General features: G+C 39.0%; 1 protein-coding gene across 2 annotated transcripts in view; it reads left to right on the top strand.

Annotated features, from left to right (window-relative positions):
- LOC115438539 (diacylglycerol kinase delta) overlaps window positions 1-18485 on the top strand; it is a 292835-nt gene that overhangs the window by 270775 nt on the left and 3575 nt on the right. For both annotated transcript variants that reach the window (XM_030162205.1, XM_030162204.1), the window contains exons 26-28: window positions 4894-4983; window positions 7717-7830; window positions 8069-8189. In XM_030162205.1, coding sequence (XP_030018065.1) covers window positions 4894-4983; window positions 7717-7830; window positions 8069-8189 — 325 coding nt within the window. The remainder of the gene's footprint in view (window positions 1-4893; window positions 4984-7716; window positions 7831-8068; window positions 8190-18485) is intronic.

Below are 18485 nucleotides of genomic sequence, written 5' to 3'. Positions count from 1 at the left end.
TAGGACAAATTTGGTTGAATTTCTTCTCCTTGATAACCAACATAGGGAACCCCTAGTGGAAGAACCCTATTGATTTCAGCTTCTCTATTACCCAGTGATGTGCAGTGGGGTTCATGGCTGGGGAGGCACTGACTCTTTCAGAGCCAGATCTACAAATATATGGTGGCCTGAGAACAGTGGCGGCTGCTCGTCTTTCAGACAGGGGAAGCTCATTGTCAGCTTACATAAAAAAAAAATAAAAAAAAATTGTCAAGTTATTTAAACATACATTTGGCCCTCCGTTCCTTTTTAAGAAAATGCTCAGTGACCTTATCGTACCAAGTAGGCGTCTTTTCCAGGGACTGGACCAGTGTCCCCTCTGCTCAGATTGCCTTGGCCCATTGTGTTGTGGGTGTAAGACTTCAGCCTTTTTAAACAGATGCTCCTTTCACTCCGACCTAGTCGACAGTATGATTGATTTAACTATCTACAAAACGATATTAAACTCGAATAAGAAATGATTAAATTATGTAACTGAAACAAAAAAAATGCTGAAATTATGTCAAATTGAAACAAGGAAGTACAAAGAGTGTGTTTTATTTACAGTGCAAGAAATGAACGAGTAATTTCGTAGTGGTTTCTCTGATTTCACAGCAGAATGTGTGACGGTATTAAACTGAACTGTGTCAGTGAAGGAGCAGATCTGAAACTAGCTGTCAATCAAACGGGGTTCAGCCTTTCGACTGATCCTCCAATCAGCACATGGGATTCTGGCGTCCAGCCCGGCCGAGCTCCGCCCACAACTCCATTCACCCCCAGAGACGGCCGGGGTCCGGGGGTGGGACAACATCGTGGCATTTATCCAATTACCGTCCAGTTCTGAAGCAATGAAAAAAACTGTTCCACTCAGTCCCATTGAAGCCCAGAGACGGACACAGTCTACAGACAAATGCACTGAGCAGAGATGGAGGAGAAAAAAAGCACAACGGGAATGGAGGAGAAGTGAACAACATCGCGTCCGTTGATTTGTGATAAAGCTGATTCTGAACGAACTTGTCTTTGAGATGAACGTGTTCTAACACATTTGTGGTCAATGAAATGTCAACACAACCGTACATATTTAAACATTTAATTTTCGTAATTTTAGGGGAAGCCGGGCTTCCACTGCAGTCTGTGAGAAATCGCCACTGCCTGAGAAACTGGAATAGAGAGAGTGAGCCAAAGGAATGGCCTGGGTATATGGGCTGTGCATCAAGTCAGCATAGGTAGACTGGCAGGAACTCAACAGGAAACCTTCAAAAAGAGCCATTTCAAACTAAAAATAAAAAAAGTTTATGGTCTTACCTTTATTTGTACATGAAATGTAATCCTCCATTTTTGATGAGGTGAATTAAAGTGTATAAAAAAGAACGAAGAAGATTATCAGCGCATGAATCTGTGGACTCACTGGCGCCATCTATCATGAGGCAGGGGTACTGTTTGCCTCCCCTAGTGACTTTTTCACTGCGGTTTTATGATTAATCTGCGAGCCTAAACACATTACAGAAATACATTCCATATGTTATGCAGATTATGGAAGGACAGAGCATATAATCAGAGTGTTTGAAAGCATTTTAACTGCGATATACAGAGGGACAGCGACACAATATTTTCAGCAGAGTTCATGAGGGGAGGAGACAGTTCTGCGGGAGGCACAGCACAGCGCTGCCTCACGGCGCATCTCCTCCCTGTATTTGAATGGAGCATGCGGAAATTCTGCTATTCTAATTGACAAAAATAAATAAATAATAATAATAATAATAATATTGGATTCGAACGGAAAATGAGTTTATAGGACATACCAACTGAAAACTATCAACATTTATTATATTTTATGGTTAAGTTTTTTTTTCTTTTCAAGATTGACAAGGGAGGCTCTGCCTCCCCTGCCTCCTCTGACTGCACGTCACTGCTATTACCCCATTTTCCACCAAAAAGAACCTGGTGCTAGTTTGGTGCCGGTGCTTAACTGGTTCTAACCTGGTGCCTCCAAAGAACCGGTTTGCTTTTCCATAGGCCAAGAGCACAGCCAGAGCTGCGTCATTGCGTCATTGTAAATCATGTGACTGGGTCTGGTGCTGGAGACGCTCACCCAGAAGCAAGCGCTGTTCTTGTGTTTACAGCCTATATTGCAATCCACAGGCAAAAAACACAAATGTTCACTCTGTGACATTTGTGATAAACATAAATATGTGGGTTTCTATATTACATACGTAGAAAAATAATGTAAGGATAGTGTGTTAACAGATAATTTAGTGAGGTCAGCAGAACAGTATTGTTACCCAAGTTGATGTGAGGCACAGCAAAACACGGACAAAGTGATCTTTATACATTTCATATGGGTTTATTCACACTGAAGTAAAAAAAAAAAATAGGCTCAAATGAAAAAAAAAAAGCTTTAAAAACTTTACAAAAGGGAAGAAAAATCCAGGTGGTGTCGCTGTGTGAATTTGCCTCCTCGTCCCTGGAGAACAACTGTAAAGAACAAAACAAAGAAACTGTGCTTTAATTGGACATAATGTGGACAATAACCCTGTCTACTGGAACACGGTTCTGTTAACTACTCCATTCAGTTCTGCCTTCTAGGAACCCACCGAGGAAACAGCATTTTGGAGACAACACGGAAATGTTGTGAGCATACCAGTAGCTAGCGTTTTAATATCTGTACCGTTTGTAGCTCGCTTTAATCTCTAAAGTCGACCGACTGTGAGTATTATAAATCATCCAAATGGGGGCGCTTTAGTTGAAAATCAGTTCTTTGGACAGAAATCAAGCAGTAATAGGCTGATTGAGATCAAATTTGGTTCATATTGATCATCTTACAAATGTCCAGTTTTATATGGTGTCATTTTCATTCACTTGGTGGAGTTTTGTGGGAAAAATTGGTTCTCTAACCATTATTCTGCCACTATCAGGTCGATGTAGCTCAAATTGAGTTCATATCGATTGACTAACAATTCTCTTTCTTCATGCCACAGCCTCGGGTTTACATGATGTCATATTTTGACACCAGGTGGTGTGGTTTTTCCTAATGGTTGATGGAGCTTCTGTTGAAAAATCTGTTTTTTTGGACATTATTAAGGAAATAGTCAGCCAATCAAGCTCAAACTTGGTTCATATTGATCATCCAACAAATATCTGATATCTTTTCTGACATTATTCAGGCTGGATATTCTTCATGATAACTATAGCACAAACATAGGTGACCCTGAGGAGAAGATTGGGGTGTTCCATGAATATTATCACTTGTCCAAATGGGGGCGCTTCTGTTGAAAAATCTTTTTTTTTTTTTACATTATTAATAGATATAATAGGCCAATCAAGCCTAAATTTGGTTCATATCATTCACCCAAAAATACCAGTGTTTTCCTTATTACTCAAAGTTTAGTTAATACATTGTGTTGTTTATTTGCTTTATTATATAGCAGAGGATTGGGGGGATTTTGGGGATTTTGGGGATATGCCCTTGCTGTTGGCCCCTAACAGTGTAAGCCTCATTAACTTTACATTTATAAAGGTGTACTAACATCACTTTTATCTCTAAATGTAAAAAAAAATGTTATTAATCATATAACAAAAAAAAAACCAAAAAAAACACCAAACCAACATAGACTATTGCAACTAGGGATGGGAATCAAGAAGCAGTTCTTTTTGAGAACCGGTTCCTAGTAACTTGATTCCTTGGAATCGTTTGCCTGCCTGCTTAATGATTCTGCTTATCGATTCCACCTACGTAGCGCATACGTAACGACGTCACACGCACGCTGCCTTGTTTTGGTCAGAGCGTAGCCAACATGGCATAAAAGCAGAAACACTCCAAAAAGAACACCACCAGGTCCACTTGGAACAATGTCAAAGCTTCCATTTCTTCAAAAGGGTAAAATCCCTTCAATCTGCTCAAACATTTGTCCACAGCATGGGATTCATTTACAGGACCGTCACGTATTTGATGCACTACTCAGCGACGCTTGTCGAAGCACGAACACCACCACCACCCCCCGAACCGTGTCATCTGTTCTTATTATTTGTACATACTGTATATGTTATATTTTCTGTGCAGATGGAAATATAAAAGACAGTTAATGTAAACACACTCGTTTGTACTGTTTTATTCCTTCACCCAATGAGAATCGATAAGAGAATCGATAAGGAATCGGATTGATAAGTAAAATCGATATCGGAATCATTAAATTCTTATCGATTCCCATCCCTATTTGCAACTAATGCAAAATTTTGCACAACAGGAAGATTAAATAACAATATAACACTGATTGAAAGCTTCAGTGTGTGACATTTAGCTGAAATGCAGAATTAAAGTAAATAAACACCAACACGTTTCCCACCCTGATAATAGTGGCTTTAAAAAAAATATGCTAATACTTGTGAAAAGATCAACAATAGATCGCACTCATTGTAATAGTAAAATAAAAGTAGTAGTATTCTGTTTGGAGCTACTGCAGAAACATGAGAGTGAAGCAGTGGTTCGTCCATGCTTGAATAAAGTATCTTCTGTTCTGTTGCATCACAGAGGAACTGCTTTTGTAGAAATAAAGACTTGATATAATCCAACAAAAATGCAACTGTTCCTAACCTCATATTTTTTGCGATATGGACAAAAAATAGATGTTATAATAAGTTGTAGTAGTCTTCAGAAGGTACTAAAAGAAACCGTTTTTTATTTTGTTTTTCCCACATGCATCTTTAAGAATCCGGTTTGTTTGCGACTCATCGTATTTCAAAGCTGTAAATTTGCTTTAGGGAGACATTTATCTACACAGTTTGCATCCGCCCGTTTATTGTTGCACATCTCTCACCTTAATGTGAGCTTCAGGATGAGGGTTTTTTTTTGTTTTGAGTAACCGTGTGTTTTTCCAGTGCCTGAGTCGCAGCACAGCGGTGGAGATCGTCAACAGCAGTAAAGTCCTCCAGGCTGAAACCAGGATGCTGCTCGACGGAAAACTACTGGTACGACTTTACACTTTCATCCACGTAATTCATCATCCGAACACATTATCTGCCGTTCCTTTTGTTTCCTTCGTTTCGTCTATTCTTCTTCTCTGCTGCCTTTTGTCCGTCACACCCTGACGTCTCGCGTTTCAGTTTGTTCCATGTGTTGTCTCTTGTATTTGTACTAGTTTTATTTACCCTGAAAGGAAATCTGGCCTTTTCACAATAGTCCTTTGTGCAGAAAAGCAAACATAATGACATGACAACAATAGATGCAACAATACTGTGGACATGCTGTTCTGCAAATATATTTCTAATTTTCTGCTGTTGCCTGCTTTGCTTTTGCTCTGTTTACAATTCATACTTACCTAATGGGGATGAACTTTAACTGATGTAATCTTCTATAATTGTGAGATTTTCCACAGCATGAAAAGATAACGCTGAATTAAACCATGTTGGGTTTGAATTGCAGAACAATCAGATTTTATTCCCATAGTACCGTCATTTCTTTTACAAATTTGCAAATGTACACAGTGGAGGCTGTGTTAACCCTTTAACCCCTGATACATTATTCCAAGTAAATGTGCTGCTGTGAGTTTGTGTCTGTTTCAGTGTCATAAAAGCTGCTGTGAGTATGTGTTTGTGTTCCTTTTCTTCTGTGGTTTTGTTTTAGGGTCAAAACAGGTGGAATAACAGAAAAAGACAAAAAGAAGAATTGAAGTTTTACAGGTTTTGACTAAATAATGCACTCAGAATGTACATTAATAAGAAATTTAGGATGTTGAACATGAACTGTGAACTGGAACACACTGAACAACAAGGATTTGAATTTGGTCCCAGTAGTTTTTGTTTTAAGGCTTATAGAAGCCAATAATGTAATAACAACCGATAACGCAATAACAGCCGATAATGTAATAAATTTGCTATTTTTAAAATGTAATAGGCCAATAATGTAATATCTGGCCAATAACATAATAAAAGTCCTGAACCGATGACGTCATCACTTTTGGCCAGTAACGTTATAACTTATTACGTTACTGGCTCAGTTATTACATTTGCAAAGATTTTTTTTTTACCAGGCCAGTAACGTAATAACCAGTCAATAAGTTATAACGTTATTGGCCTAAAGTTATTACGTTATCGGTTCAGGACTTTTATTACATTATTGGTCAGATATTACGTTATTGGCTTACTACATTTTAAAAATGGCAAATTTATTATGTTATTGGTTGTTATTACGATATTGGCTGTTATTACATTATTAGCTTCTACAAGGCTCTTTTTTTCTAAATCAGTCCAGCTGCTTTTTGACGCCTGGTTGAACTCCAAAAAGCAGTTACATGGTCAAAACTTGGTAAAAAAAAAAAAAAAGTAAAAGAAGTTAAGGAAAATCACGACAACACTGGAAACACCAGTGAAAACAAAAAACGAAAAGAAAAATGGTGTAAAAAAAAAAAAAAAAAGCCGAAACCATCTATTTCTATAGTGACTCAGTGTCGCTCACTGCTCTGTGTTTTGACCCCCAGTCCACAGGTAGTGGGAGGGGGTGTACTGAGCATGCTCAGATGTCTATGGAAAACACAAGGTCTATTCTATCAGCAAGTTTTGGAATTTTCCATATTGAGCCAACAGTTGAATTTTCAGGAATATTTTAAATAAATCACATACAGAATGAGAACCACAGAGAGTTAAAGCAGTGTTGTTTAACCTTGGGGTCGGGACCCCACATGGGGTCACCTGGAATTCAAATGGGGTCACCAGAAATGTCTAGTAATTGATTAAAAAAAATGTACTAATAAAAAAATATATGGTGAGTTGAGAGAGGCAATCTCAATCCATAAAAGACATGACAAACTGTAGGTCTGAAACTGCAGCACTGTGGTTCTGTTTATTCGTCAAATGTTCATTGTGGTCAGTTTCAGATGCTGCAGCTCTTTCATAATTCATAGTTTGAGTTTTTGTTTGTTCAGTATTAATTGTCAGCCTTGTAAATCCAAGCTGGACTGACTGTGCATATCCTGACCAAGGAAAATCAAATTCTCACTTTGTGCAGTAATCTACACCTGACTTTACTGCCTCCGTCCATAATAATTGTTGTAATTATCCAAATTACGTCTAAAAATAATGAAGCGAGACTCTTGGTTTAAAAATAGGCATTCATTTTTACTGCGTGCGTCAACTTGAAAAACACATACAACTTTTCACAACTGATGGCATACATACATCTTACTTCTGTGAAAATTTCCTATACTTCTTAGGTAATGCTAAGCCTCATGGGAAACGTTGTCATCTTAATCTTAGCATTTACTATTGCTTATTTTAACACATCTTTTAACATAAATCACAAATTAAATATATCGTATCTTTTAAATCAGAAATAAATTAACTGCAATTGAATATGCATCACGAAATTATAATAAATCTAAACACAAATTACTTGTACTTTTATCTTTCCCAAATAAAGTCACAACAATAATATACATTATATAGACTAAATGTCGTCTAAAATTAACGTTTACTTGCAACACGGTATAGCAAACTATTACATGATCCAAATAAATTAATTTTAGCAACAAAAAAAAAAATGTCTCTGTTTTGAATGTCTGGGGTCGCCAGAAATTTGTGTTGTTAAAATGGGGTCACAAGCCAAAAAAGGTTGGGAACTACTGGGTTAAAGGGTTAAACTAGTGTATATTAACAGTATGTGGTTTCGATTAATGTTCTGTATCTTTGTGATCCTGTTTCTTTCAGTCGGAGTGTCCAGAGGAAGAGGAGCTCCGGTCGACGCTGAACAGCCTCAGCGCTGAGCTCCACAAGCTGGACGACATCCACTGGATCTGTCCGCTCATGCAGTGCTCAGAGGAGGTGAGGAACGACGCAGTGTGTGTCTGTGGAGGGAAAAAAAAAAAAAAAGACTCCATTTTATTATCACAGTCTGTCCACCAGCTGGCCAACTGTCACAATGTCACTGGTGTTCAGTCACAGCCATTGGCAGCTGATCCGTCCTCATGATGACTCTGTTTGTCCTCCTGCTGATGTGACAGACACGGGTCACAGATGGACCGCGTCTCCGTGTGCTCAGTCGTGTCCCGTTTGGTTTCAGGACTCGGTGCGGAGCAGCAGTAAGAGCAGCAGCAGCAGCAGTATAAAGCTAAAGATCATACCTAAGGTGAAGAAGGAGAGGGAGAAGCTGCACAAGCAGAAGTCCAACAGCTCTCTCTCAGGTGAGATACCAACACCGTGAACCGCTGATGGATGCTGTTTTTTTTTTTTGTTTTGGTTTTTTTTGTTTTTTCCAAGTTTTTATTTGATATTGTAATGCACAGGTGTCAAAAATGCGGCCCAGGGGTCAAATCCGGCCTGCCAAAGGGTCCAATCCGGCCCGTGGGATGAATTTGTGAAATGCAAAAATCACACTGAAGATATGAACAATCAATGGTGTAAAAATCATTTTATTTCAGGTTCCACATACAGACACATACAGTCCAATTAGATTTCAAGTGGGTCAGAACCAGTAAAATATTATCATAATAACCTATAAATAATGACAACCCCAAATTCTCTCTGTGTTTTTTTGGTGTAAAAATGTAAAATTACATCAAAATGTTTACATTACCAAACTATACTTTTACAAAAAAATGTGAATAACCTGAACAAATATGAACAAATGGAAATGTCTTAAGAAAAGTAAATGCAATTTTACCAATATTCTGCCTGTTACTAAATATTTGGTGCGATTGTAATGCACGTGTGTAAATGATAAACTGATAAAACGAGGCAGAATATTGTTAAAGTTGCACTTGTTTTTCTTCAGGCAATTCAAGTTGTTCATGTTATTCATATTTTTAAGGAAAGTTTGTAGATGTAAACATGATATAATTTTACTTTTTTCAATGTTATTATTTTACTGGTCTGGCCCACTCGAGATCAAATTGAGCTGAATGTGGAACTGAACTAAAATGAGTTTGACACCCCTGTTGTAATGGAAAATTTACATGTTTTACATTCACATGTATATATAACATTTTACATTGTTGATTTTCCATGTTTCTTTTCTTTTCAGGAAAGAACTAAATGATGTAATGATATGAAAATGTCATATCACGGTTATTGTGGCCAAAATTATCACGGTTATCATTATTATCACGGTATTGTTGAAATTGTGCTCAAAATGTTCAAAAAGTACTTACACACACACTGAAATAATTTAACCAAGTTGAATTTTGAAAAAAAAAAACAACAAAAAACAAATAAAATAATTGGTACAATGTACTTTCTGTTGGCAGAAACGTTCAAGGATTAACCCTTAGTGGTCTGAGTCTATTTTGGCCATTTTTCAGTACTTTTAATTTTGCCTTTATATAGTATATAAACAAATGTTAACTATACCCATGTTTGGTATCTTTTTTTTTTCAGCACAACTTCATCTATATCATCTGTCTATTATTTTTTTTTACTTTAACCTACTATAAAAACAAAAGGCCAGAAAATACAAAAAAAATCCATAAAATCCGATTTGAAAAATGCATATAATTTATTGCATAAATAAAAGACGATTAACGAACATTTTCAAAGACTTTAAAAGTGAATATTGGTTCCAAATATTAGGTATATAAAATTAAAATTGTAATAAATTAAAACTATACTCAAATATTTGACATCAAAGCAGATCTTTACATAGGCGTAATGATAATTAGAATTTAAACGGTAATACTAACCGTCTGCAATTTTACCACGGTTTATCGTTGTTCCGGTAATCGTTACGTCCCTAGAACTAAACTATCTGTACAGTTGTTTTTCTGTGTATATCTCCAGTGTTATCACTTCTTGATTTCTTTCTGCCCTTTTTTTTAAAACAACAAAACATACATAAAAATAATAATAATAATAATACAAACAACAGTAACATAGTAGCTAAACAACAGTGAGTGTCACAATTTGTTCCTTTTTAGTGTTCATAAAGTCCATCCATGATTTCCAGCATTCCTCAAATTTGTCATGTTCTCAAAGTGAATGTGAGTTTCTCCATCAGGGAAATTTCTTTAACAAGTTCTATCCAGTCTTCTAATGTGGGTAGTTTGTCAGTCATCCATTTTCTAGTGATTACTTTCTTGCTAGCAACCAACAAAATATTCAACAGATTTTTTTTTTACTGGTTGTTTGCCTAAGAACATAGTTTCAAAATTTAAAGGAAACCTTGTCCCAATCACTTTATCAATGCTTTGTTTTATTTTCTCCCAATAAAGGGACAATTTAGGACAGCTCCAAAATACATGATGGTGATGAGCTTTATTCATTCCACATAACCTCCAACAAGATGTGTCCGCATTTGAACCTCTCCGTGCTGGTGTTCTAAAAAAGCAAACCACACATTTCCATGCAAATTCCCTCCAGTTCGATGGACGGTGTTTTAAATGCTAATGTGTGGTTTGTGGTTTGACTTAAAAGAGGACAGAGTGGTCTAGAGCCAAGAGGGGGACATAGATCTGGATTTGAATAGTTTGGTTTGATGAGGACCCAAATATATTTTCACATAAATTTATGCTGCTTTACATACATAAATAAGTTCATCCTAGTGATGCCCCTAGTGGGTCCTGCTTTTGTGGAATTATTTGACCTGCCCCAACCTGACCCACAGGTAACCCACTAATCCACGCATCATCACTAACCTATCATGCGGTGTGAATGATCGGACTCAAATGCACGGTGCTGAAGGGGGAAACAGATTTATTAACAGAAAGAAAGAAAGAGGAACAAAAAGAAAAACCTGATGCAGTAGTCAGAGTCTGGTGGGAAAGGGTGGTAGAAGTAGTCTGGGTTATTATAGGTCAGTGTTTTTCAACCTTGGGGTCGGGACCCCACATGGGGTCACCTGGAATTCAAATGGGGTCGCCGGAAATTTCTAGCAATTGTTAAAAATAAAACTTACTAATGTACACTTAATAAAAAATCTATGGTGAGTTGAGAGAGACAGTTACAATCCATAAAAGACATGACAAACTGTGAAGCTGAAACTGAAGCACTGTGGTTCTGTTTCTATCAAATGTTCATTGTGGTCGGTTTCAGATGCTGCAGCTCTTTCATAATTCATAGTTTGAGTTCTTGTTTGTTCAGTATTAATTGTCAGCCTTGTAAATCCAAGCTGGACTGACTGCACATATCCTGACCAAGGAAAAGAAAATTCTCACTTTGTGCAGTAATCTACACCTGGCTTTTCTGCCTTCGTCCATAATTATATACACTACCAGGCAAAAGTTTGGACTCACCTGGTTTTTCTTTATTTTTATGGCTATTTCCATTGTAGATTCTCACTGAAGGCATCAAAACTATGAATAAACACATATGGAATTATGTAGTTTAAAAAGGTGTGACAAAACTCAAAGCATGTTTTATATTCTAGATTCTTCAAAATAGCCACATTTTGCTTTTATTACTGCTTTGTGCATTCTTGGCATTCTCTCGATGAGCTTCATGAGGTAATCACCTGAAATGTTTTCCAAAACTCTGGAAGGAGTTCCAAATGATGCTGAGCACTTGTTGGCCATCTGTGGTCCATCTCATGTCATTTAAATAAGAAGGTGAGTCCAAACTTTTGCCTGGTAGTGTACATTATATAGACTAAATGTCATCTAAAATTAACGTTTATTTGCAACATAGTATAGCAAACTATTACATGATCAAAAAGTGATGAGGTGCAATGATCCAGCGCTGCACAGCCCAGAAAAGAACCTTATAGACGCTCTTAATGAAAAAGGAGCTGTGGCTGTGCAGCGTACAGCAGGTGGACGTGACGGAAGTCTGATTATTGAGGGAGGGGTCTGCAACCACATGACATAACAATCAAATAATATAAAATAGAACAGACTATATATCACTAAGTATTTTAAATTGCTGTGGCGAATTTATGATACTGTACCTATTTTGTGTCTCTGCTCAAAACAAACGTTTTCAAGTGTCACTGTAATTATACTTCCATGTGTCCGTGGTGTTGGAATGGCTGTCTGTCTGGGGCGGCTGGGGCTCAGGTGGTAGAGCGGGTCGTCCAGTAACCGAAGGGTTGGCGGTTCAAATCCAGCTCTGTCCTAGTCAGTCCGTTGTGTCCTTGGGCAAGACACGCTTCTGTCAGTCTGCCCCAGGGCAACTGTGGCTACAGATGTAGTTTAACACCACCAGAGTGTGAATGTAAGAGCGAATGAATAATGAGTCAATAATGTAGCGCGCTTTGGGTGTCTAGAAAAGCGCTATATAAATCCAATCCATTATTATTGTTATTAATCAATCCACCAGAGGACGCCAATCTGAATTAACATACTGACCAAATACCAGGACGAAAGATTTTTGAGAGAAGAAAAATAAAGTCGATAATAGCAAATATGGCGATGATCGAGGAGGTATTACTAATGTTGATATTGAGAAGGGCAGTTGTCGTAAATGCGTCTGTAATTTTTCACCAACTCGCAGTCACTCTTTGAAAAGTTCTTCCTTTCTGGAAATTATTCTCTCCAAATATCAACACTGCCCCACAGATCCCAGTGGTACTGCTCCGTGTTGTGTTTGGGTTCACAACTGCCAGATCCCAGAGGACGGACAGAAATACTCATGTAATGAACGCAGACGGACAGAGGATAGACAGTTCTGTCCGTCCTCCGCAGTGGTGTAGTGGTCCCTGGAGAAGTGGGTATACTCTAAATTTTTGCCCCTTTTTTTTTTTTAAGTAGTCTAGAAAAGTGCCGTTTTAGAAACAGTGACATGTAGTTTACCTAAAAATCCATCAGTAGTATTTGCTCGCTATTTTGAAATGATCATGACTTGATCAGGAGCAGTTTGTAGGTTTTACTGGTCACACAAGCAGCTGCATGGATGTAAATGTATTCAACATGAGCCAAACATAGGATAATGTTAGCCTTTCATCGCATAGTTGAACTATTGGCGACAAAATCTCTCCTCTAAATGTGCAGTCATATTGCCAGTAGTGTTAAACAGTGACTCATTACAAAACCACCTTAAACTTACCTCAGAATTAAATATTCCATGAAAGTAGGTTTTCTGTATGGCATTCATTTGAAATACATTTATTCTGCCTTTCTTGTTCCATTTCCAATAATCGTGCATCTTTCAGCGAGACGTGCAGTGACCTGTCAATCAACTGGGGTGGCACTGACTCTGCCTCTGATTGGCTCATCAGTCCTCATGCCTAAAGTTAATCAATCTAATCAGTGAAGTTACCAAGTACTAGCCAATTAGAGGCAGAGTAGGGCGGGTCATGGCTTCACTATATCCTAGGGCAGGGGTGTCAAACTCACTTTAGTTCACTGGCCAGATTCAGCTAAATTTGATCTGCAGTGGGCCGAACCAGTAAAATAATAACATAATAATATAGAAATAATGTCAAATCCAAACTTTTCTCCATGTTTTAGAGTGAAAAAAGTAAATTTACATTATGAAAAGGTTTAGATCTACAAACTATCCTTTCAAATGATGTGAATAACATGAACAAACTGAAAAAATAAGTGTAATTTTAACAATATTCTGCCTCAGTTTATCGTTTACACAGTACATTATACCTTACAGATCACAGTGGATCTACAAACACACAAAACATTTAGTGACAGGCAGAATATTGTTAAAATTGTATTTACTTCTCTAAAGACATTTCAGGTTGTTCATATTTGTTCAGGCTATTTACATTTATTTTGTGAAATTATACTTTGTTTTAATGTAAATACATGAAAATATTTTCATTTACGAAGAGAAAAGTTTAGAGTTGTCATTATTTATATGTTATTATTATGATAGTATTTTACTGGTCTGAATGTGGAACCTGAACTAAAAGGATTGTTAATATCTTTGTGTAATTTTTGCTTTTCACAAATTCATCCCAAGGGCCGGACTGGACCCTTTGGTGAGCCGGATTTGGCCCCCGGGCCGCATGTTTGACACCTAGGGGAAAACATGGGCAGTTTGGCTCAGATACTACTGAACGATGCACATCAGGGGGATTTAGAAGTGGGTATACCCAATAATGACTGAAAAATAAGTAGGTGTACTCCGTATACCACCGTATACCCTGGACTACACCACTGGTCCTCTCAGATCTTGCGGTTGCGAAAATGAAATGAAGAACTTTTCAAAGAGCGACTGCGAGTTGGTGAAAAACGGACATATTTACCACAGCTACCCTTCTCAGTATCACCATTAGTAATACCTCGTCTGTCATCGCTGTGTTTACTACTGACTTCTTCTTCTTGAAATATTTGCTCTTCTTACTGGTATTCCTCCAGTATGTTAATTCAGAGTGGCGCCCTCTGGTGGATTGATTGACAAATGCTCATTCCAACACAATGGACACACGGAAATATAAAGGAAGTGACAACATTTAAAAGGGACATTTCTATATATGTAGGTAAAGTAAACATAAAAAGGCCTTTAATGTAACTCAATACGGGTCCAGGTTTATTTGTGACAGTTTTTATTTTTATTTTTTGTCACTTTCACAAGGCTGCAGAGCTACAGAACACAAACTAAAGACTGGAATGTTCTACCTTTTGTCCGTACCGTCGCTGTGTATAAAAGTTCTAAACACAGAATGGGACATGTGCATTGTTCCAACTATCCAACCTTGATTCCAACTCCACCCTGTGCATGTTTTTAAAAGCACTGTGAAGTTGGCAAGAGACTAAAATCGGGGTGAGAATGGACAGAGGAGGTGTGAGACAGGAGTTATTGTGAAAGGGTCAATTTGGGTTTTTTACTGGTTTGAGAAAAAAAACACTATCACTTCAAGGCCATACTATATTTGGAACATTTTCACTGTTTTTTTTTTGTTTTTTGTTTTTTTTCCTGTTAGTCTTTTCCCACAGGAGTATGTAGACAGTCACTTCTCCTGACTAACAGCCGTTCTGCAGGTGCCTTGATCATCCAGTGTGCTCATATCACTGTAGGACTTTGGTGTTTTAGTGCATTAGTTCAGATTAGGGCTGGGCGGTATGGAAAAAAAATCACATAGCAATAATTTTTTTCATATCAGACAATATCGGTATGTATCACAATATAAATCAAATCACTATTTTTGTCAAGCTTAAATGTTCCGTTATTCATAAGTTAGTTGTGAAGACATCAGAAGGTTATTTTTGATTTAAAGTGTAGGATTGTGGCCAAAACTGGTACTGCAGTCACATTCAAAATACTGTAGAGCATGGTATCCCCTCCGCCTTCCCCCCAGACAACGGGTTGCCAGATCCAGCATGAGCGTCTACTACAAGGTGCTACCATGGCTAGCGACGAATCCTACACCAGTATAAATAGGCCCGGTATTTATACCCGCTAGGCCTGCTGGCTCTCACCAACCAGTGAGACCACCGCAATCCGGGACTGGTGAGACCACTGTGGTCTGGTACCGGTCAGACCATCTCTTCACCCCGGCCCGGGCCACGGTCTCTTCACCTGGTGGCTCACTGCGCAATGAGACAGCAGCCCGGCCCCGGCAAGACCCCGGCAGCCTGGGAACGGCAACACTGTCACGGCCCAGGTACCGGTGTTCTGTCGAGTTGAGCTGCTCCGTCAAAGTAAGCTACCAGTAGCTTATATCGACAGTGACGTCTATCGATTGACGCTACCCCGTCAAAACATGCTACCTTATGTTTCGACACGCCTATTTGAAAGTGAAATGATGCTTCGACTGTAGAAAAACACCATTATTTACTTATTCATCTGAATATGGGTGGAGGAAACTCATTTCGACAGGCTTATAACTTCTATCAAATAAAGCTCCTACTATAGAAACACCATTATTTGCGTTATTATCATCTCACTTCAATATTCTACTTCTGTCCTTCGTGCGCATGTAATTGCTTACAGGAATTGTTCACATAGATTTAGTCAGTTAAATGGTAGGCTACCATTATTGGCATCTGTTGAACTAACTTAAACAATAGTCTAAACACCATTAACACCCACCTGACCCACGCACTTAATGCTTTATCACACAACGAGAACTTCCTTATGCTATTATCATCTCACGTCAATATTCTACGTCTATCTTTTGTGCACATAATTGCTTCCATGCTTACTGCTCAAAAGGCACTATTAAGAAATATACTTACAAAATATGACTCACTTCTGCCTGGAGGAGCACAAATCGATGGGCATTTAAACTGTGAAAACGTTTAGGGTCATGCACATGCTCAGTAGCGCTAGGTAGCTCAACTCGACAGGTAGGGTGGCTCGACAGGACACCGGCAAAACCTCCGCAGCCCACGACCGGCTCTCTAGGCAGTGAGACATCGGGCCCGGGCCACGGGAGACCCAGCATCAGTCTTCAAATTCTTCTCTAATTTCAGTCGTCTCCATGTTTCAAAACCATCTCCTACATATCCTTGTTTTGTTTCTCACTTTGTCACAACATATTATAGGAATAATATGAGGCCTTTTAGGTTTAGTAATGTCAGACATTTGTGATCAGAAATGTTCCAGCTGCAGCTCAGTGGGAACTGGCAACCTGGATGCTGAAAGGCTACTGACTCTGTGATTGGCAGATAGGTGATGGGCGGAGCCTCAGACCAAAACACACAATGACAACATAAACATTAGTTGAGGGCTGACACTTAGCTTTTCAAATGCGAATATTCTGGCTGGACTACTACTGTCACTGATATCAGTATTTCGAATGAACATAATTCCTTAAAGCTATACCATATGATGTGGCATTTTTACACTTTTCTTTTGTCATCTTAAAATGCTCCTAATAAGTGTGTGTCAAACTAAAATGTAAAAGAAATCCACCAGGTATTGAAACTCAAAAATGTTTAATTTTCATATATTTCTAATAACAGTCTGACCAATCATTTTAGTCGGTCCGAATGAAATAATTGGCCGAACCTGACTGAGCCTCCTGTCAATCATCCATTACGGCTGTCCAGCATCCGATCCATTATCTCCGTCTCACATCCGATATGTGTCCCTCTGAATCTGACGCTTCATTCGCGCTGCTCCTCCTGTCACTGACCACAGTCTACTGTCTAGGATGTGTTTGGATAGAACTGACATGCACAGGTGGAAGGGAATAAACGGATTTATGAACAGAAACGACAACTGAGGGGAAAAAACGGGAGTCTGATGAATGAAGGATGGAGATAAAAGTCCGGAAGTCAGCTGTACTGGACTGAACAGGTCTGCATAAAGCTCAGCTTTTATGACGGTGGGACTCATACAGGTACATGTACATGGTGTCACACATGTAAGATGATGTAGGATGATAATTGTATGGACTATGAAACCTCAAATGTCCACGGAAAATTCGCGGAGGCCTCGCGTTCACAGTGCGTGCGCCCATCCCCTGGGCACTGCAGTGAAAACACTGACCCAGTACTGCACAGACCAGGTCTACTGATAGAACAGGAGCCGCAGGCCCGCGGCAGGTGGATGATGCATCTGATTACTGAGGGAGGGGTCCGCGGACACGCCAAAACAGACCGGACCTCCACCTCTGCTTCCTCCTCTGTTTCCATCGATGAGAGGAGGAGGAGCCTCAGAGCTCAGGCAGAGGGAAGGGGGCGGGGCTTTGGAGGGAGGCGGGTTGTTCATGTTCAAACTTTTACTAAGTGCTGTGAGAAATGCCACATCGGTAGGTATAGCTTTAATGTCTGGTGACATTCAGGGCCATTTTATGATTACTTGGAACACAGCACCTTTAAATATGATTTATTTTCTGTCAGATGTTGAACATGCCAGATGTGCTAAAGAACATTATACAAGATAAATAAAACAGGTACATATATTTAAAACTAAACTAAAACGCGACACGGTGGTGCAGTGGTTAGCACTCGTGCCTCACAGCAAGAAGGTCCTGGGTTCGATTCCAACACCAGTCGACGGGGGGTGGGATGTTCTCCCCGTGTCTGCGTGGGTTCTCTCCGGGTACTCCGGCTTCCTCCCACAATCCAAAAACATGCACTAATAGGTTAATTGGTTAATCTAAGTTGCCCATAGGTGTGAATGTGAGAGTGGTTATTTGTCTCTACATGTCAGCCCTGTGATGAACTGGCGACTTGTCCAGGGTGTACCCCGCCTTCGCCCCTATGTAGCTGGGAAAGGCTCCAAGCGACCCCTGTGACCCTAGTGAGGATAAAGCGGGTTCAGAAAATGAATGAATGAATAAACTAAAAGTCTGACCAGCAGGTAAAAGCTTTCAAGTTTTAAAAGAGAACATAAACTAAACAGACCATGTTCACGAAACAATACCAAGGGGTACATAATGGGGGCATTTCACTACACCTGCATATGGTATTGAAGGCCCCGAACCAAAACAGTTTGCACCCTACATTCGCCCGAGTTCTCAATTACATTTTCTCTTGAGGGAACGCTCATTACCTCTTTGCCTTGGTGGAGGTCTGCGCTCTCCGAGTGCTTTTCTAATTTGTTTCTTTGTTTATTAACACTAGCAGCGAAACTATTGGTTGAATTCATACTAAATTAGGTTTTAGGATTTTTTTTCTCTTTGTACCTGAACAATGATAATAAAG

The sequence above is a fragment of the Sphaeramia orbicularis genome, chromosome 18, assembly GCF_902148855.1.
Source record: "Sphaeramia orbicularis chromosome 18, fSphaOr1.1, whole genome shotgun sequence".
NCBI lineage: Eukaryota > Metazoa > Chordata > Actinopteri > Kurtiformes > Apogonidae > Sphaeramia > Sphaeramia orbicularis.
This window is presented reverse-complemented; position numbering and strand designations above follow the sequence as displayed.